This window comes from Penicillium hispanicum, assembly GCF_028827665.1.
Source record: "Penicillium hispanicum strain IBT 35686 chromosome Unknown utg000004l_segment0_segment0, whole genome shotgun sequence".
NCBI lineage: Eukaryota > Fungi > Ascomycota > Eurotiomycetes > Eurotiales > Aspergillaceae > Penicillium > Penicillium hispanicum.
The window spans coordinates 1,176,470-1,197,031 of record NW_026623196.1 but is presented as its reverse complement, the minus strand read 5'-3'; the positions used below and the strand labels follow the sequence as shown (position 1 = coordinate 1,197,031).

The 20,562-nt window shown below is 52.9% G+C and overlaps 5 protein-coding genes across 5 annotated transcripts; 3 read left to right on the top strand and 2 right to left on the bottom strand.

The window, feature by feature from the left end:
- Nucleotides 1–349: 349 nt before the first annotated feature.
- On the top strand, nt 350–2,012 carry N7459_004195 (ammonium transporter; the record flags this gene model as incomplete). The annotated part of the gene is made up of 4 exons (XM_056943379.1): nt 350–448; nt 529–843; nt 1,036–1,811; nt 1,901–2,012. The coding sequence occupies 4 exons, from the start codon at nt 350–352 to the stop codon at nt 2,010–2,012; spliced, it is 1,302 nt and encodes a 433-aa protein (XP_056800262.1).
- A 667-nt stretch (nt 2,013–2,679) lies between these two features.
- Nucleotides 2,680–5,992, top strand: N7459_004194 (ATP-binding mismatch repair protein PMS1; the record flags this gene model as incomplete). The annotated part of the gene is made up of 3 exons (XM_056943378.1): nt 2,680–2,712; nt 2,769–2,865; nt 2,934–5,992. 3 exons carry the CDS (start codon nt 2,680–2,682, stop codon nt 5,990–5,992), a joined length of 3,189 nt encoding a protein of 1,062 aa, XP_056800261.1.
- Nucleotides 5,993–6,102: 110 nt separating this feature from the next.
- Nucleotides 6,103–6,693, bottom strand: N7459_004193 (uncharacterized protein; the record flags this gene model as incomplete). The annotated part of the gene is made up of 1 exon (XM_056943377.1): nt 6,103–6,693. The coding sequence occupies one exon, from the start codon at nt 6,691–6,693 to the stop codon at nt 6,103–6,105; it is 591 nt and encodes a 196-aa protein (XP_056800260.1).
- A 687-nt stretch (nt 6,694–7,380) lies between these two features.
- On the bottom strand, nt 7,381–13,130 carry chsE (chitin synthase class Va; the record flags this gene model as incomplete). The annotated part of the gene is made up of 4 exons (XM_056943376.1): nt 7,381–7,412; nt 7,466–12,708; nt 12,771–12,959; nt 13,018–13,130. 4 exons carry the CDS (start codon nt 13,128–13,130, stop codon nt 7,381–7,383), a joined length of 5,577 nt encoding a protein of 1,858 aa, XP_056800259.1.
- A 1,888-nt stretch (nt 13,131–15,018) lies between these two features.
- Nucleotides 15,019–20,505, top strand: csmB (putative chitin synthase; the record flags this gene model as incomplete). Its single annotated transcript, XM_056943375.1, has 4 exons — nt 15,019–15,320; nt 15,379–18,990; nt 19,042–20,345; nt 20,408–20,505. 4 exons carry the CDS (start codon nt 15,019–15,021, stop codon nt 20,503–20,505), a joined length of 5,316 nt encoding a protein of 1,771 aa, XP_056800258.1.
- Nucleotides 20,506–20,562: the final 57 nt, after the last annotated feature.

Below are 20,562 nucleotides of genomic sequence, written 5' to 3'. Positions count from 1 at the left end.
TATCGGCCCTGCAGATACTAGATGGTTATCCCCGCCCACCAAGCGGCGAATGAGAGCGTGCCGAGGCTGTGTACTCCAAAGATAAGGAAGGTGAGGGGAATGGCAGTCCAATAATGTCAGGATGAGACAAGCTTATTCAATATTGAGGATTAGCAGTTAGAGTGAGTCTCACCTGAATCATTGGGGTCTTGGTACACTTACTGCTAAGCACGATTTTACAAACCTATCGGTCAGGCTTCGACCCGAAGTCAGATTTGATTTCGCTATTTAGCCCAAGCCATATCCAATTCCCTATTGTTTTTTGTGAACAACGGCCCAAATTCTTCCATTCTCAAAAGATTGCAGCAGGATGGGTCTCACGGTTCTTGAGGCTTGGGATGCGTGCGACAAGATTGATACCGTGTTTGTGCTTTTCTGCACGGTGATATGCTGGACGATTGTTCCAACGGTCAGTTCTCATTGTAGCTACCAATCGCGACCACATCCTAACTCAGTAATTCAATTCTCATGTGGTTTTTTCAATTCTAGGTTGGCATCGCGTATGGTGGCTACTCATGGAAACGAAATGGGCTTTCATCCGCCCTTCCGGGGTTGCTCGTCATTGCATGTTGCTCAATTCAATGGTTCGTGATTGGATACACCTTGGCATACGGTGAAGGGGGTGCTGTTTTTGGAAGTTTCAAGAACATCTTCCATATTGGCGTCTTGAGTGAGCCCGTGGGAACAATTCCGGCCATCCTCTTTAGCGAGTTCCAACTAGTGTTCGAGGCGACTGTGTGCGCTATTGCAATGGGTGGCATGTGTGAACGAGGCAGGCTTCTGCCCATGATTCCTTTTATCTTCGTATGTTTAGTGGGGAAATGGCTCTTGATATACATCTCAGTCTTCACTAACATCGATGCACATGCTAGCTCTGGGCGACATTTATATACTGCCCCCTCGCACATATGGTATGGGGAGGTGGCTTTCTTGGGAACAGCCTGGGGGTCATGGACTTTGCTGGTGGTAGACAATGCATCTGGACGATTTGATCAGGACGAGGAGAGGAAGCTGACCTGTTTCACAATCCCAGGGACGCCAGTCCATGTGTGCTCGGGTGCTACGGCGACTGCTATCAGCATCTACCTTTCGCATCCTATCTTCGGGTCTCGACGCTCCAAGTCGCGCACTCCGTCTCATATCCGACTCCATCGACCGGGAAACTCATTCAACCAGCTCCTCTCACTCATCATCATATGGGGGTCGTGGCTCGCCTTTGATGCTGGCACCACCCTCCAGCTCAACTTTCAGTCGATCATGGCGCTATGCGTGACAAACTTGTGTGCCTCATCGGGAGCAATCACCTGGGCTTGCATCACCTACTACGAGACCGGAAAATGGTCAATAGACTCAATATTCATGGGTGCGATCTCCGGACTGGTCATGATCACCCCAGCTGCCGGCTTCATCGATCTGCCAACGGCCTTTTTCTTCGGCGTATTCGGCGCCATACTGTGTCGACAGGCCTTGCGAATCAAGTTTACAGAGAAAGCCAGACAGTGGAAATGGGTTGACAATGGTGACACGTTTGCCACGCACTGTATTGGCGGCATTGCTGCAACCATCATGACAGGCCTATTCGCGAAGAAAGAGGTTGCTGCGTACGGCGGCATGGAAGTTGACGGGGGAGTGTTCTTTGATAGAAACTGGAAGCAACTGCCTATCCAGATCGTGGAGGTGCTGATCGGTCTTACATGGTCCCTCGTCGGCTCGTATATTTTGATTGCTGCGATCGACTGCGTGCCTGGGTTCCAAGTTCTCGACACTGATAAGTAGGTTACCCTTCTTCTTGTGTCCTCTTTCTTTTTACTTGATGCTTTGCCTGTCGCATGAAATGGCTAAACGACTTCTTACTACGCAGGAACATCATGAGTGGACTCGATACAAATCAGACCGAGGAAACCCTGTCCGAATATACTCATCCAGATGAGATCGACTATGTTCCAATTACTCGGCATAACATTGCCCTTTAATAGCTGGAAGAGGCATCATGAGCCGAAAGTATTGCGCGACCCGATTGGAGATACTGTAGATTTTTGACACATGTGGTTCCTATATAGATCCTGCTCTGGCTTCATGTTGATCACCCATGCACCCCCCTTCTGCTTTGCAGACTAGCATGAATGAGCTTCTTGGATAATTCAGGTCAACCATGATAAGATTGCATAGCCTTTGAATACCAGTCACAAATAGGGGACAAGACATGAGAGGGTATTTCGGGTATGCGGCGAATCAGGATTCGTGGGAGAATTCAACACACTGCACCGTCTCAGATCTGAGCGGGTTGCCCGATGACATCCAATATGTGTTGTGTCATGCATGGAATCCGACATATCAATGGATTTCTGCTTCGCCATTCCAGTCGTATACCCGGAGACTCGTAGCCTGGTGCTTGTCCATATGCCTAACGAACAGAGATTTCGGGAAGGGCGTGTGCCACACGGGCCAAGTCTGTAAAATATGTGTTTTTCGCGTTGAAAGATCTAGAATAGTTCGCTGGAAAGAAATCCACGGATTGAGAGCAAGGCGACGACGTGGAAACGAGAATCATCGGATCGGCGGCGAGTGGAGCGCCGGGGAGTTGACCCGTTCCACGCGTAAAGTGCGACGCGCCTCTTTCCGACTGCATGGCATGAGAGAATGGCGACAATCCAGCCCATCGAGGCTCGCTCGGTACGCACGTCAATAACCTCTGCAGGAACCTCTTCTCTGATCCGCTCCGTCGTCAGGTCCACCAAATCCAGTCCGGCCAGGTCATCACCGACCTATGCTCCGTCGCGAAAGAGTTGGTCGAGAACAGTCTCGATGCAGGCGCAACCACGATCGGTGCGTGTGTTGGGCAGAGCTCCGATGGCTGCATTGGCATTTCTCACTGACATCTGCTTTCCATATAGAGGTTCGATTCAAGAATAACGGGCTGGACTTGATCGAGGTGCAGGACAACGGTGGTGGGATCTCTCCGGACAACTATGAGAACGTTGGTGAGTTGCTGATCTCTCACTTGCAGTCGCTATTTCTGGGAGACTTGGGGCTATGGGCTCACTTTCCAACTTCCTACGCAGCGCTGAAACATTATACGTCCAAACTCTCCTCCTTCAATGACCTCTCGAGCCTCCACACATTCGGCTTCCGAGGCGAGGCGCTGTCATCGCTCTGTGCGCTCGCGGACTTTCACGTCGTGACCGCCCAGGCAAACCAAGTACCCAAGGCGAACCGTCTCGAGTTCGAAATATCAGGCAAGCTCCGCAAGACCCAGATCGTCGCAGGTCAGAAGGGCACCACCGCATCCGTAGAGGGGATCTTCAAGCGACTTCCCGTTCGGCGGCGCGAATTGGAGAAGAACATCAAACGGGAATACGGCAAGGTGCTGAACTTGCTTCATGCTTACGCTTGCATCAGCACTGGCGTGCGGTTCAGCGTCCGCAACACCGTGGGGAGAACGAAGAATGTGGTTGTCTTCTCCACGAACTCGAACCGCACGACGAAGGAAAATATTGCGAATGTCTACGGAGCGAAAACGCTGTCCGCGCTGATTCCGCTTGAATTGGAGTTGGAGTTTGAGCCCTCTGCTGCCACCAAGCGGGTTGGAAGTGATGCCCAACTCAATCAGATTCTGGTCCGTGGCCATATCTCTCGCCCTGTTTTTGGGGAAGGGCGGCAGACTCCAGACCGGCAGATGTTCTTTGTGAACTCGCGGCCATGTGGATTGCCCCAGATCGCGAAGGCATTTAATGAGGTTTATAAGTCGTTCAACGTCTCGCAGTCGCCATTCGTCTTTGCGGACTTCCAGATGGACACGAATGCCTATGATGTGAATGTCTCGCCAGATAAACGGACGATTCTACTACACGACGCGGGCCCTCTAATCGAGTCACTCAAAACGTCTCTTGGGCAGTTATTCGAATCTGCAGATCAGACGGTGCCCCAGTCTCAAGTGCTTGGTTCCAAGACACCAACGCCGAAACAGCAAGGCTTGGGCTCGCTCCCTGGGTTTGTCACTGCGCGGCAGCTTAGTCGAAGCGCTTCTGAAACCACAGGGACCCCAAGTCGAGACCAGACGGCGGCCGAGTCTGCCGAGGAAGAGTCGGAAGAGGACAGCCAGCGAGCTGTGCAAAATAAGATCAAGCGTTTCATGAGCTCTCGGGACGGACCAAGTCAAACAGAGGCCCCATCTTCTCCTACACAATCCATCAGGACGCCTCGACAACCACCACAATCATATCTATCCGCCGCTTCTCCTGAGCCAGAGCTGGATTCTACATCTGTTCCATCTGAAGATCCTAGGAATCATCAAAAAACCCCTGATATACCGCCGGAGAGTTCACCAGAACCATCCGAATTGCAACCGACACCCAATAAACAACTTAATGAGACGGAGGAAACACCGAACATTGTTCAGAATGCTTTTGATCGGATACGACCTCGTCGGCTTCCGGCTGAGAGGGCTACTATTACCATCGGTGATCGCACAGTGACCTCTTTGGTTGGTAGTGGCATTCCGCGTAAACGAACCTCGGACTTTGGATCTTCTACTAGAGAGTCGTCAGCGCGCAAGCGACGGATCCACACGCCGTCTCGGCCTAATATATTTGGGAAACACATGCAGGCTTTTGCGGCTCCAGGGAGTCAGATGCAGGTCTCTGATGGGGAAGATGAAGAAGAAGACAAGGACGATGTTGAACAGGATGACTTTATCGATCAAGAGGCAGAGGAAGACGAAGGGGAGGAAGGGGAGGAAGGGGAGGAAGGGGAGGAAGAGGACAATGACGGCCCCTCTGCCCCAACCCTTGAGGACGATAATTATGTTTCTGAGAAGGACCACGCCTCTCCTGACCAGCCGGAGATTCCTGACAGCCAAGAGCCAACTGTTGAAGCACCTGAAGCCACAAAGGCTGATATCCACGAAAACAATATCGACGAGGCCGAGAAGAAAGCGCAAGAAGATGCAATGGTGCAACATCTTATTCACCAGGCCGAGGAAACAGCCGTACTTCCTCAGGAGCACAATACTAGTCGCGCAAACAAAATAAACAAGGGCGCTTTACATCGCGACGCTACGGTCCACCTCATCAGCACAATCGATGGTTCCGTCTCGCGACTCCAAGCGCAGATGGCTCAACTCCGCAAATACCTCCGGCCACGAGATGTAGCATCTCGGAAGAAAGAGACCGACCTCGGCGACGAGAAGTCTGCGGAAGACCGCCTATCTCTCACGGTCAGCAAGGCAGACTTTGCACAGATGCGCATCGTCGGCCAATTCAATTTGGGCTTCATCATCGCCGTGCGACCTGGTGAGGACCACGACGAGCTCTTCATCATTGACCAACACGCCTCGGACGAGAAGTTCAATTTCGAGCGACTCCAGGCCGAGACGATCGTCCAGAACCAGCGGCTTGTCCGCCCGCAACGCTTGGACTTGACCGCCGTCGAGGAAGAAGTGGTGCTCGAGAACGGCGCTGCCCTGGAGAAGAACGGGTTCATCGTAGCAGTCGACGAGAGCGGCGATGAGCCTATCGGGCGTCGGTGCCAGCTCGTCTCGTTGCCGCTCAGCAAAGAAGTCGTTTTCGGCTCGCGGGATTTGGAAGAGCTCATTGTTTTGTTGTCCGAGTCGCCCGTCACAAACGGGATATCGGTGCCGAGACCCGGCAAGGTGCGGAAGATGTTCGCTATGCGCGCTTGTCGCTCGAGTATCATGATCGGGAAGAGTCTCACCACGCGGCAGATGCAGCGTGTGGTGCGGAATATGGGTACCATCGATAAACCGTGGAACTGTCCGCATGGCCGGCCGACTATGCGGCACTTGATGAGCCTGGGGCAGTGGGAGGAATGGGATGAATACGGCGACGCCGACAACGAGGGCGAAGACGGGGGCTTGGAGGTTTGGCGGCGATACGTGGAGGGAGAGGGAGAGGAAGAGGATGAAGACGATAACGAAGACGCAGAAGACTCCTGATGATTCCTCAATTGTCGAAACGCCTACCTAGCGAAGCGGGTGGTATATACCTGCGAACCAACAAGAATGATCATACCTCTCAAACGGCATCCACCCATCTCCAACTTTCATCACCACCAGCGCAACCACCCCTTCGAGGTAGCATCACTCTTCTTCCCATTCGCGTTCCCGTCAGCATCAGCACCAGTACCAGCCTCAGCACCACCATTTCCATTTACATGTCCCTCCGCATCTCCCCCATATTCACTCGCTCCTCCCTCGTCCCTCTCCACGCTCTCCATCATATCCTCCAACACCAACAGATCCCTCTCAATCATCTCCGCCCAATTCTGCACGTCCCCAATCTCCTTCAGCCCGCGTCGCGTCTCCTCCGCAATCCCCTCCCATTGCGCATTCTGCTTCGCCAGCCTCTGCGTGTGGTCTACCAGCTCCGCTTCCTGGCGCTCGAGCGCAGCGTCATTCGACTGGAGCGTAGCGGCGCGGTCGCGGAGCGGAGCTTCGAGGTTGGTGCCGACCGAATGGAGGGTTGCGGTGAATGCGGCGAGGGCTTCCTTCTTTTGCTGGTCTTCTGGGGGTGATTGGGAGAGGCTGTGGGATGCTTGGTTTGGGTCTTTGTCTCTGTCGTGTTGTGGTTGTTGGTTCTGAGACTGTGACTGGTGTGGTTGCGTGGATGTGGATGTGGATGTGGTGGGGTCTGGCATGGTGGTGTGGATGGAGCGCCAGATGTTTCTGTGGATGGGTGGACTCGGTCTGGATGTACGGGGTATGGACTATATAGAATCTGGAGGAGAGAATATCAGACTCTTTTCCCGGGTGGTTTACGACTCGAGATATCTCCGCAAGCAATCGCAGAGACGATCTGCAGCCCCCCACTTGGCGTGGTGCGCTGTCGGCCTATGCTTGTGCTTGTGAGCTCTGCAGCGAGAAACGCCTGTGCGCAGCAGCTGGAGTCACACGCCTGGCCAATCGTGACAGGAGGACTCTACGGATAACAGGGGTGGGAATGAGGATACAGAGTGACAAGACAAAACACACTTTAGACACCAGAGGAGTCACGCTCTGGGCATTATCAAATTCGAAATGCTATGCGCCCCGGAAAGTAAACGGCAGCTTATGGACTTCGCAGGCCAAGAATATTCAAGTGAAAAGAGATGGGCAGCCAGAAAAACAATAGATAATAGAACCGCACGCTTGAGGAAGCTCTCATCCATGCAAAAAGGTCGCTCGAAATGGAAGAATACCAGGCCGTGCAAAAAATGAAAAAGAAAATAGGGCAACAAAAAAAGATAAGCAGTGCTATTAAAACATTTTTCGAATGGATCCCCGTCCATGTTGAAAATCGCTAAGAGATACAACAAGAATTTAGGGATCGGGGCTGCGGAACCAGCCTAGAGAAGTCCCGAAAGGACAGCTTCCGTGGCTAGAAATCTATGTTAGTGGATATTTTTGAAGTGAGGTAACCAGAAGACATACCAGAATTGATGTACGGCCGCTTGGCGTCAAGGTTGACGCCGAACCGCCGTTCGAGCTCCTGCTTGATGCTCTTCTTTGTCACGGCCATCAGGTCGGCAGTGCGGAGGATCTCGCGGATCTCTGCCAAGATGGCGTCGTCGCTGGGCAAGTGACTCAGATCCTCCATGCCTAGGTCCATATCCATGTGGCGGCTCAGCATATCAGAGGGCGCCACAGAAAGGCGGGAGCCAGAGGCAAGCAGCGGCAGGTCGAGCTGCGACGCAGGCCGGGAACCAGGAAATCCGTACTCAGAGTGCGGGAAGGCGTGGGTGCGGGTACCGTAAGAGTAGCCTGACACTTCTGAGCGGTCGTCGCGAGAGGTCTGGGCCTCCCACAGCTCCATCTGGTACTCTTCCCAGCGCTTCTTGGGGATGGACGACGGGTCGAATTTGCCTTCGTTGGAGATGACCACCTTGCGGCCTTTTTCTCCTGTAATAATACGCGTGTTACCCCAGGAGAAGTCATCCATGTGCCAGAAGGAGTAGAGGGGAAGGGCAAGCGTGAAAATGGGGATGGCGAGAATGTAGATGAACATCCAACCGATCATTTCCCACTTGCGTCGGAGAATGAAGATAAATGCCTGCAGACCATAGATGACACCCAAAAGGACAAAGGCCGTCCATGGAATCACTGACGAGTCTTTAACCAGCCAGACGATCAAATAGATGATATAAGCAACTGTGACCGGCTGGATGATTGTACTGAGCAGATCGACGAAGACGACAAAACGCATACTCAAGCAGCAGAAACCGCACAGTTCTTGCAAGGGGATCAGCTCGATGAGATTGTGAACAGTCGAGTTGATCCATCGTCGCCGTTGGGAGAGGAAGACAGTGAAACTTTCTGGGGCCACTGTCCAAGCGTGGGAGCGGAAAATGTACTTGGTCTTGAACTTGGGGTGATGTCGGAGAAGCAGCGTGGTCAAATAACGATCTTCACCCAGATGAAGCAGGTTTTTCATGTGAAGGGTGTCCACACGAATCTCTGAGTAGTTATCGACAATATCCTTGCTGACGAACAATGGCTTGCCAGTATCCGATGAGCGAATGCGGTACATGGTGAAACAGCCGGGCAAGCAAGTGACGGATCCAAAGAGACTTTCGAATGCCTTGATCAGGTTGTGAGATATGTAGTACTCGTACACCTGAATCATGGTCACCATGGACGTTTTGGCATTGGAAAGGGCTGTTTCTCCGCAAGCACCGATCAGTCGTGTATCAGATAGGAAGGCTGAGACAAATCTTGTAGCGGCATCCGGAGCAACAACGGTATCAGCATCGACCTGCAGAATATACTCGTAAAAGGTCGGATTGACACCAATGATGTTCCGGATCTGATGGTGCATCTCGAGTTCCATAGGGCTCATAGGCAGATTGTAGTGAACACGGTTGAGGAAGCGCATCAGCACCATCTGGGAATCACGCTTGCCACGGTTTCCCGGGCGAGAGACTTCAGAGGGTTTGCCAACCTTCACCACGACCAGGAAGGGAACAATGTGACCTTGAACTTCATAGAGACCAGAGTAGACCTTGGCCATGTTGTGTTGCTTCATACCCTCACCCACACTCTCGAAGCTGAGAGGCTCGGGATCAACGGTCTCAGGTACACCCAAGATATCCAAGACGATGCGGGGGGTGGGACGGTCGTTACCCTGACCGATAATCATACCGTCACAGATGACGAGCAAAAGCTTGCGCTTATCATCATAGCGCATACGGGCCATGGAGTCCATGGCACGACGGAGAGACTCTTCATCTTCGGTGTATGCAGGCACTTGACAAATAATAAACTTGTCCAAGTTTTCAGGCAGATTCTTCTTTCCAAATTGCAAGGCGGCGAAGAATTTGAAGGTGATTACGGCACAAATCAAAATCGAAATGGAGAGAATGAAGTACCGCGCGAACTGACACTTGGCTGAATTTCGAGTGTCGACATGGCCAACAAAGAACAAGTTGTCGAGACAGAGTTGCATCCGTGAGCGCAGGCCAGCATCGAAGGGAAGACCATCCCAATACTTGGTCACATCTGTGCCAGACTTCTGCTGGAAGAGGTTCACAAGAAGAGGGCTCATGTAGTCCGTATTGACACTGCTAATAGAGCCATTCTTCCCCGCCGGGAAGCGCGGAACTCGAGGTCCGGCAATGTAGTAGGTCATATCGTAGACTTTGCCATTGATGCTAACAATATTCTTGTCTTCGTCATCCGCAAGAGTCTTCATGTACTGGGAAGTATAACCGACATATCCTTTCTTGTAGTTGGATCGCATCATGACCATCTGTTCGTAAAACCAATCTGGACGAGAATCGTTCGTCCAGGAACGGAAGTCGTGGTACTTAGCGTTGACATCGTAATCGGTCGTACTTGTGGTCGAGGAAGAGTCATTCAAATTTGAACGGTAATCCAATGGCACGCTTGGATCTACATGTCCATCCACTCCCTGGCACAACGCTGAAACCTGAATAGGGAAGAGGTTGCTCGCATCAGTGCCAGCATAGTTCTTCAGAGATTTCTGAGGAACGATATTCGGGTAGTGAGAAGGCATGAATTCGCCCAGGTTGAACACGACACCTTGAATGGCAACGAAGGAATTTTCGCCCTTCTTCCCATTATGTGTACTGAGCTCTCCTTTCGAGTACACATGCTGGGTTGGACAGATCAATCCAGGGAAAGCGACGATCATGAAAATGGCAACACCACAGGCAAACCAGATGATGAGATTGATAGCAAGCTTCTCACGCCAGGCGACCCGCACTTCTTTCCGTTTCATGCGACCGACAAATTTGATCGCAAAATCAGGAATGTAGAAGGTAAGCATGTAGACCAAGGCCATCCAACGTTTGCGAGATCCCGAGACCGGAACGTCATCCACCTCTTCCATGTTCTTCTCATTACCCTTTTCCAACATCTGTTCTCGGGTCTCGAAGTTTCGGAACATATCCCCGGAGTTAAAGGCGGACGCTCCAGCGTCAGAGCGGCCATCCAACTCACGGCTGCCGAAGTAGCCTTGTTTCGTGTCGTCGCCGTAGATGTATGCACCTGGCGATTGATCCACCGGGTTTAGAAGACGGACTTTGGCATCGGCGTTGCCGCCGGCAGCGTGCAAAGCCTCCCCTTGGTCGGAGCCTGTCATCTGGTAGGACGGAACAACACGTTCACCAACCTTTGACAGATCTGCCCAGCACCGTTCGCTCAGGAAGACTCCTGTGCTACCCACGCGGGCTTCGTTCCCAGGCCATCGTCGTTCATCCAGAACGACCTCGGATTTCTCCTTGTCGCTTCCGACCACCACGTTCCCGATGTCCGCAAGACCCAAGAACTCAGCGAACGGGAGGAAAACGCTGAAGTCGGCATTTCTCAGCCGCTGACTGATTTCAGCAATTCCAAAGGTCTGAACTTGCATGCGCACGCATTTGCTATCGAATTGATTTGCAATACGACGATCGTTTGGCTTGAGACAGATGACGAAGTACGGATTGAGGTTCGTTGAACTCAGGCACTTGTTAATGATCTCAAGTCCGGAAAGGAACTGGCCAGCTGCGCCTTGGGCGGGTCCAGCCATCAGTCCGCTTCTTCGGCCGGCCACACCTTGCCTGGAGCTGGCTGCTTGACTGTCATTCTCCTCTGGCTCGTCGCTGTCGGCGCGTGAGATTCCCGAAGAGACTAAGCGCGACTGCTGGTTGATTTTGCGTCTAGCCATGCTTGGCATGCGCAGTGGCTTAGACGAAACTTGAGCTTGCATGATGGTGGTCTTCTCCCGCGGGTGGGAAATGGTTTGTAGCGCCTCTTGCCCGAATAACTCTCGGACAAAATCACTGCGGGTGGATTTCATTAAATTCATCAGATCTCCCGAAATCACTTCTCCATTCTCCTCCAGTAAGCCGCTGACAGAGTAGTCAACCTCACCAGCAAAGTGCTTGACGGTGAAGGCACTGCGAGCATTGTTGGAGACATAGCCGGTAGATGCGGCGGAGCCACCCACTGAGATGGCCGGGTTTTTGTTCTCAAATCTCTTCCGGAGACTCTCCAGGAACTGAGAATCGGTTCGACCCCGGCGTGTCTGGTCATCCAGAATGCTCAACAATCCATTTCCGTGTTTCAGGAGGCCACGAACGGTGTCAGTGTTGTCAAAATAGCTGGTCGCTGCTACAGCGATCTCCTCGCGGTCAAGAACATCGGCCTTGTGGTCAAAAAATGATTGCAGGCAGTAGTTGTAGAGCGACTCGGTGGCCGCATTGCTGAGAAGCTGGTCCAGCGTGGAGCCAGTTGCAGAGGCTTGGGCAAACCCCGGGAAGTCCACAATGGAGACTGTGTTGGCTACACTATCCTCCGCAGCGCAAACCTTCTGGTTCACGGTCTCAATCATATAGGTGACCAGAAGCGAGTAGATCGTACGGGCCAACGCGTCGGCGTTTTCCCGAGCCCCCTTTGGATCCAGCATGACTGTCACACGCTCGCGGTGGATCGTCTTGGTTTTATATCCCAAGCTGTTCTCGAGAGCCTCCACGCTGAGACCGAGGAAGGCCGCAATAATGGCAAGAGTATCCTTATTCCTGACCACGGTGACTGTCTCTCCACCCTCGTGGGAGTAGCCGCCGCTCTCCTCCGCAGCCGTCGTGGTGGACTGACCGGAGGCAAAGTCCAACTGGCCAATATGAAGAATGCTGGCCAGAATCTGACATATCTCGGCAATCTCGCCACGGGAGAACTCGAGCTTCCGTAGGGCAGTCTTGAAGTGTTGGAAACCTTCCGTATCATTGACACCGACTTTCAGCTGGGTTGGGTGGCCCAGATACCGCCACCGCTTGTGGCTCACCGAGCCTCCACCAGTCGTCTGGATGTGAATCGGGTTATCAAAGCCCAGGTGCGACTTCTCGGCTGCACTGGTCCCCGCCAGAAGGTAGTAGAGTACATGGAAACTGCGCTCACCCGTCGGCACAGACGAGATGCGGCTCCGTTCCAAGCGATAATCGATTATCTTGCCACCAATCAATGTCGGGTTGACGGAAGATGAGCCATCGTATTGCAGTTCGAGGAAAAGACCGGCCTTGGAGGCCGTCGGGGTGGTGACGGACTTGGTCGTGGTCAGGGTGTCGAACAGAAAGGCGGCGTAGGAGAGTTTGGAGGAGAGAGGAGTGGACGAAAATGACAGAAACGAGGACAAAATGTGGGAGCGAAGGGTGGTCTTCCCAGAACCGCTCTCTCCTCTGGCATTGAAAGTCAATTCAGCTGATCGGGTAGATGCTCGACTGCCGGGGAGTCCACTTACAGAAACACCACCGCCTGATTTTCCCCTCGCGCCCCGAGCCGAGTGAAGGCTCTCCGGGCAAGGTCTTCCGCCTCACCAGCGGCACTGCCTTCCTTGGCACCATCGGGGCCCTTGGAAGCGGAGGTATAGGTGTTCAAGGCAATCAACGCCTGGGATGATAGGCGAGCAGTGGGGAGCCCAACATGGAAACTACTTCGGATTAGCATATGGGCGAATACCTCCGAGTTCCGAGAAGCGATTTACGTACCGACTAGCGAGATGGGCTGTGAGATGAGTGTCCGACTGGAGATGTGCGGGGAGCGAGGGAAGCGAGGATTGGGCGTGGGCGGGAGCACCTCCAGTCAACAAGTTGCCGGCCATGTTGGCAAAAGGGTCAACACCACTGCACGGCAAGGCGATGGAGGGGGGAGATAAAACGAGTGTATGCCGGTCAAGGCCTTCTCAGACCTGAGAGGGGCGAAGTTGAGTCTCGACACGCCTGGGAATGAACGTGGAGTCAGGAATGTCCGGGCGGAATGGAAGGCCCCTAGTGACAGATCGAGATCGTGGGCATTGGGGGAGGTCGTCGAGCGTTGACGATTAATTCTCGAACATCCGAGGGGAGGGAGAAGCGGCGAGGAAGTAGAAAACGAGTGAGGAAAACACAATCATGTCGCCGAAGCAAAAGGGAAAAGCGAGCGCAAGTCGGGGATAAAAGATAAGAGGTCCGGAGGGTCTGTTCTAAGGCCACTAGGGGTATTACCCGTCACACGCTAAGAATAGACAGCCATCGAAGGGGATGGATGGTGCTTGAGGCTCGGGTAGATCACTCGACGGAGTGTCTTGTATCCGTACAATACGGACATGATCCTTTGGAGCATGGCAGATGGGCAATCTGCGAGTGAGTTGCATGGGGATTTTCACTCATCCACCTCCATTCATGGCCAGCTTGAGCACCATTGAAACGCGGCAGCGCGAGCTGTCTACAGTAAACACCGGACTGGACGGTGTTGGGTGGTAGCGAATCAGGCGGCAGCGCTATACAAGCAGCTCCAGTGAGGGTCTGGCAAGTCTCAGGTAAACCTGCCCCACCGCCAGATCATCTTGGTCCCTGAAGCGACAGCTCACCTGTACACACCCGCCGTACCGACAGGATCTATCTGCAATGAGCCACCCTCCTTACTCATTCTAGACGGGGTTAAAGAACACACAGGTCAGAAAGTCAGAGCTAAAAGAGCCCGAAATGCCAGGTAAAAATAAACATAGAAAACGAAGGATCAATCCAAGGTGGGCCGATCGTACCGAATACATAGTGTCTATATTAGTGAAAAATGGTACTCGGAGGCGAGTGAAACTAGGGGTTCGTGGCGGAACAAGACCCGTCACGCTTGTCACATCCATACAAGAAGACCATGCATCCCTGCCCTTTGTGTGAGACATCCCAAATATAGCACACTTTGTTGCCAGCCTTCACAGTTGCTGATTGGCTTCGGGGAGCTTTAGGGGGCCTGGAAATCCTATTACCATACAGGCTCTGTCTCTTCTCGCTCACATGAATCGTGTGCGCTAATGCGGATTCGGCCCCTGACACATCCAACACAAACCACCTCCTGGACGTGATCCCTGATACCTTTATTCGAGGCGGTTCGATACCAACATTGAAGGCTCCTACCATAGATATAATGAGTAGAGCAGAGCCAGCTCAGAAGTGAAAGAAGCATCCTCCATCTACACACGATCATGCTCTCTCACTTGCCCATCTCATTCTTCCCCTCCCTCAAATTCCAATTCTCCCCGTCAAAGCTCAGCTTCCGGGTCGATCACCATAGTGCGGGATCGGCGGTATTTTCCACTTGTTGTTCGACCGTTCCGCTGTTCCACCTTTAGAACCCCCCGTATTTTTGCTTCCAAAAAGTTCAGCGTTCCACTTCCAGACTCTCTCCCCACGCCGTCTTATCACCTTGGGCCTTTTCTCTCTTCACTCTTCTCTGCTCTTCCCTCATCCCCCCTACCCTCCCCCTTTCGTTTTCGGAGTCCCTATCTCCTAGTCGCTCGCTCAATTCTCCGGAGTATACACTCTGGAGATCTTGCTTTTGTTTGCACCAACCAACACCCTGGGTTCACTGCTTACTGTTCATCGAGACGCGATCGGCGTCACCAATATCTCCCCCCGAGATTTGTCAACACAAGAAGAAAATCCTCATGCCGTGGTAGCTATCAGTGAGGCTGAACGTCGTCCCTGAGCCGATCACCTCTGCCAGAGTTCGCCATGTCGAACCGCTACTCCGTCTTCTCCAGCCAGTCCGTCGGTCCCTCGGCTGGGCCTCGGCCGATCTCTCAGCATGCTACCCAAGTCTCAACCACCACATTGTTGAATGCCCTCCATTCGTTCTATACAGCGGGACAACCCTACCAGCTGGACTCGAGCACCAGCCTGGTCGTCAACACTTGGGTGACCGCGGCCACCACATTGCCTGATGGCCGCAGCGGAGCCACCCTGGACCGGGACCTGGCCATTCGTGCCTGGGAACATGCTCGGCGGCGAGCGGAAGATGGCTGTGTTGTGCTCTGGTATGACGCTTCATCCCACAAAGACTGCGAGGTGACGTTTTTCACTAACTGGCTTCAGCTCACTCCATCGATCGACCCCGTCGCTTTTGGAGCCGTTCATTGCGGCCCTACCACTCGCCACCCCCGGAGTGGCTTACACGGCACTCGCCGTTCTACGCCCATTCCTCGCGGCGGTGACCTCGTTTAATCCATCTTATTCTCTCCACTCCGCCTTGTCAGTCTCCTACTCATTGACTCTCCAAAACACAGTGGTCGGTCTGTCTCTAGCCCTATCCACATCCGGCATCAACGTACAAAAAGGTCTCTTGGAGACCTCCAATGAGCCGGGCTATCGTGCATTTGATGTCTTCTATTATCTCCTCACGGCCGCCTCCACCCCGGCCGAGCGGGAATTCTTGGACCTGCAAGACCATGCAGCCTATACTTTGCTCAACCGATCAGGCACTTATGCGCCCCCGTCCTATTTGCCCACGGCGGACGATGCGGCGGCCGCAGAGGATTTCCGTGCCAATCTCAAGGCCATTGGTATCAAAGGTGCCACCCAACGCAATTTGCTCTCGGTCCTTGCGGGTTTGCTCAAGCTCGGTAATGCGGCCGGTCTCATGGTTGACCAGGAAGACCTGGAGGAAATCTGCGAGGATGTGGGAGGTCTGCTTGGGATAGACCCCGAGGTTCTCCTGCACAAATGCTCTACCGATGAACGTGAAATCTTAATTGCTGGAATCTACGAGGCCCTTGTAGACTGGATTATTGCCAAGGCCAATGGTGCCATCACGGGTGACATTCAGAATTCATTGGAAAACGACTCCAGCCATGGCGGTGCTGGTGCTACTCACTGGTCCAATGAAGACACCGTCAGCCTGACCGTGATTGACATGCCACGTCCGGTTTTGGGGAAGGCGGTTGCCATGAGAAGCGTTTTCGATGATGACCTTGGTATCAACGCCGAGATGAAAGAGGATGGCATCCCCCTCCCTGCTATTGGCCAGTCTGTCATCCACGAAATGAATTCCGCCGTGACTCAAGTCGAGGCTGATGTCGGAATCATGACTGGTGCTGCCGGGCGGGAGCGTGAACACGAGCTGGACCGGCGGCAAGGAGTTCTGGAGAAGGTCGGAGTGGAGACTGAGGGAGATTCCTTCCTGCGGCAGCTCCTGTATCCAGTTGAAAATGAGGGCATCTCTGTCGGAAAACGCGGACGTTTCGATCTTCCCACGACTCTGGGTAGCAGTCGTGTTTGGTACCATCTCTCGATCCACCCTACCGATGACCTCCCCGAGCAGCTCACTGGCTCCTCGCCAGCCTGGTCGGCAGGTGCTGTGTCCCGCCAGCTGCGTGATTGGCGCCTCCCTGAATGGGCCAACCGTCGTCTGAAGCAGCTCGATTTCACCGCTGATTTCGACGTGGAAGAATTTGTCGATCGATATGCACGACTGGGCTGCCCGGAAGGACAAGACGGTGTCGAAAACTGGATCCTCGAAAGAGGTTGGAGTAACGGCGATGCGGTTCTTGGTCACCAGCGAATCTGGATGAGAGAGGGTGCTTGGTGGGAAGCGGAATCCATGCTTGATCTCAAACCGGAGGAATCCTTCGCAAATCCCTTCGGATACGGAGCTCAAATGTATGAGACGCCCTACACTTCAGAGGGCAATGCTATTGGCGAGTCAGCCACTTTGCTTGGGAGTCGTGATGATCTGATCATGCAACAATCGGCTGCGATGGCCCCAAGTGCTATCGCCCCTAGTGTCATGGGAGGTGCCAAGTCGGTGGCTCCAAGCATGCCGTACACCCAGGGCGGTGACTATGGTCTTGGTCCTAAGGGCGACGACAAACAGGGTGAAGTGGCTTACTATGACGACTATGGCCGGTACATCGGCGAGTTGGACCCTGAATTCGGAGACCCCAAGCACATCGAGAAGAAGGACATTTCCTTTGGTCGTCGAATGTGGTCTGGTTTTGTCTGGGCATTGACCTTTTGGATCCCGTCGTCACTGTTACGCTGGGTTGGCCGGATGAAACGCCCAGACGTTCGAATGGCATGGCGCGAGAAGGTGGTTCTGGTATTGCTGATCTTGCTCTTCAATGCTCTGGTCTGCTTCTACATCATTGCTTTCGGTGATCTTCTGTGCCCCAACAAAGACAAGGTGTGGAATTCGAAAGAGGTTAGTTGGCATACAGGAGACAACGACTTCTATGTCAGCATTCATGGACGAGTCTACGACATCAGCAAGTTCTGGCGCTTGCAACATAGTGACACCTCGACCGAGACAACATCATCCAACATGAAACCCTTTGCTGGTGAAAATCTGGACGCGTACTTTCCTCCTCCTCTCACTCAATTTTGCAACCCGTTTGTGACAGACGACACTATCATCATGCAAAACAACGACACGAGTGCCATTGTCTATCCCACGGCAGGACACGATTGTGGCCCTCGGAACTATCCACAAACCACCACAAAGCTCCACAAGATCACTTGGTACGGAGACGTTTTCTTGCCAAAGATTGCCGATTACTACAAAGGTGACCTGGTCTGGACGAAAGATACCATCCAGAAGCAAGCTAACGACGATTCGCGCTACTGGGTTATCGTGAATATGAAAGTCTACGATCTCACCAACTACTTTTACACCTTGAAGCAGAGGAATGACCTCGACAGCTACAGTTTCCTGCCCAGCTCCGTGACAACCCTCTTCAAGAACCATCCCGGAACTGATGTGACCGACAAGTGGCAGGACACGGAAGAGTTCAAGAATGCGGAGAGGTGTCTCAACTATGTCTTCTATCAAGGCAAGGTTGATTTTCGAAACAGCCCTCGATGCACTGTGAACAACTGGATTTTGCTTTCATTTACCATTCTCATCTGCGTCGTCGTCCTTGTCAAGTTCCTGTCCGCTTTGCAGTTAGGATCCAAGCGTCGACCAGCACCTCAGGACAAGTTCGTGATCTGCATGGTTCCCGCATACACCGAGGGCGAGGATGCTCTTCGGAAGGGTCTTGACTCATTGACAGCGTTGCAGTATGACAACAAAAGGAAGCTCATCTTTGTCATCTGTGACGGAATGATTGTCGGAGGTGGAAATGACCGCCCAACGCCCAAGATCGTTCTGGATATTCTCGGTGTGGACCCCAAGATGGACCCACCTGCGTTGCCTTTCAAGTCCATCGGCCAGGGAAGTGATCAGCTGAATTACGCGAAAGTATTCTCTGGATTGTACGAGTATGAAGGAAATGTTGTTCCCTACGTCGTCGTTGTCAAGGTGGGCAAGGAGTCTGAGCAAAGGAAGTCCAAGCCCGGTAACCGAGGCAAGCGAGACTCACAAGTACTTTTGATGCACTTCTTGAACCGGGTACACCACCGTGCCCCAATGTCACCGATGGAACTCGAGATCTTCCACCAAATCAATAACATCATCGGCGTGGACCCCGAACTCTATGAATATTGCTTCATGGTCGACGCAGATACCAGTGTGAAGGAGGATTCGCTCAATCGTCTGGTAGCCGCATGTGCGGCTGATGCAAAGATTGCTGGGATCTGTGGTGAGACTAGTCTTCAGAATGAAGAACGAAGTTGGTGGACCATGATTCAGGTTTATGAGTACTACATCTCGCACCACTTGGCAAAAGCTTTCGAGTCCCTTTTCGGCAGTGTGAGCTGTCTTCCTGGATGGTAAGTGTGTTGTCTTGTTCGAGTTGCAGATCACAGCTCACCATCATTTAGCTTCTGCATGTATCGTCTTCGAACTGCCGATAAGGGTCGTCCTCTGATCATTTCCGACAAGGTTGTTCAGGAGTACGCCGATAACGATGTGGATACACTCCACAAAAAGAACCTGTTGTCTCTTGGTGAGGATCGATTTTTGACAACGCTGATGACCAAGCACTTCCCAACGATGCGGTACAAGTTCATTCCCGATGCCTACGCAAGCACTGCCGCTCCCGACACCTGGAGTGTGCTGATCTCTCAGCGCCGTCGTTGGATTAATTCTACAGTCCACAATCTTGTGGAGCTAGCGGCTCTCAAAGATCTTTGTGGCTTCTGCTGCTTTAGCATGCGTTTCGTCGTGCTCGTGGATCTGCTGGGCACGATAATTCTCCCTGCTACCTGCGTCTACCTGGGATATCTGATCTACCGTGTTGCTAGTCACACTGGCCCATTCCCGCTGATCTCGATTGTCATGTTGGCTGGTATCTACGGCCTCCAGGCTCTTATCTTCATAATCAAGCGTCAATGGCAGCACATCGGGTGGATGATAATCTACCTCCTTGCATTCCCCATCTTCAACTTTATCTTGCCACTCTACTCGTTCTGGAAGCAGGATGATTTCACCTGGGGTAGCACCCGTGTGGTCATCGGCGAGAAGGGTGACAAGCGTGTTGTTGCGGTGGAGGATGAAAAGTTTGATCCTCGGGATATCCCTCTGCAACGCTGGGATGACTACGCGTTGGCCAATAACCTCCCTGGCCGACGGGGTGACCTTGGTGTGAGCCAAGAGAAGGCCTTCTCAACTGGCCGATACATGGATGATGCAGGCATGGAAATGGATGACATGCATTCGCAGTACTCTTCCGTCAAGCCCGCATCGACCATTCTGACTGGTTTCCCCGGTCAGGGTCGTCATGCCAACCCATATATGCCGCCTCAATCACCAGCGCCTTTCATCGGTGGCAACGTGCCTGGTAACCGGAACTCCCACATGTCCAACTTTTCCCGCTACACCGATCTCCCTCAGATGGGTGGACATTCTGCATCGGCATCTCGGCATATGTCTGTTGGCAACCTCAGCGCCTACCAAGACAACCCTGTCAACACCAGCCGCCACAGTGTTGCTGGCCTCATGCAGAGCACTGATAACCTTCTCGGAGCCTCGAGGTCTCGTAGCCCGCTGGGTCAATATCCTTCGCGCCCAGCCAGCACCGCCTTTGACTTCCGCAGCGGTGGTGGCCCGGACGAACTGACCATCACTGAAGCCATCCGCGGATGTCTGGCAGAGGTGGATCTCGATACCGTCACCAAGAAGCAGGGTAAGTTCCAATAACCCATCACTTCTCATTCTCATTGTTGCAGCTACTAACATTCCAACTAGTTCGCGTTCTCGTTGAACAACGCCTGCAAACCACCCTCACTGGCGATAAGCGGGCCTTCGTGGACCGCCAAATCGACCATGAACTCGCCAACATGTGATTTGATCGCGCTCTACTTTAATTCTTTCTAATATGCATCTATTCAGCGCATACAGGC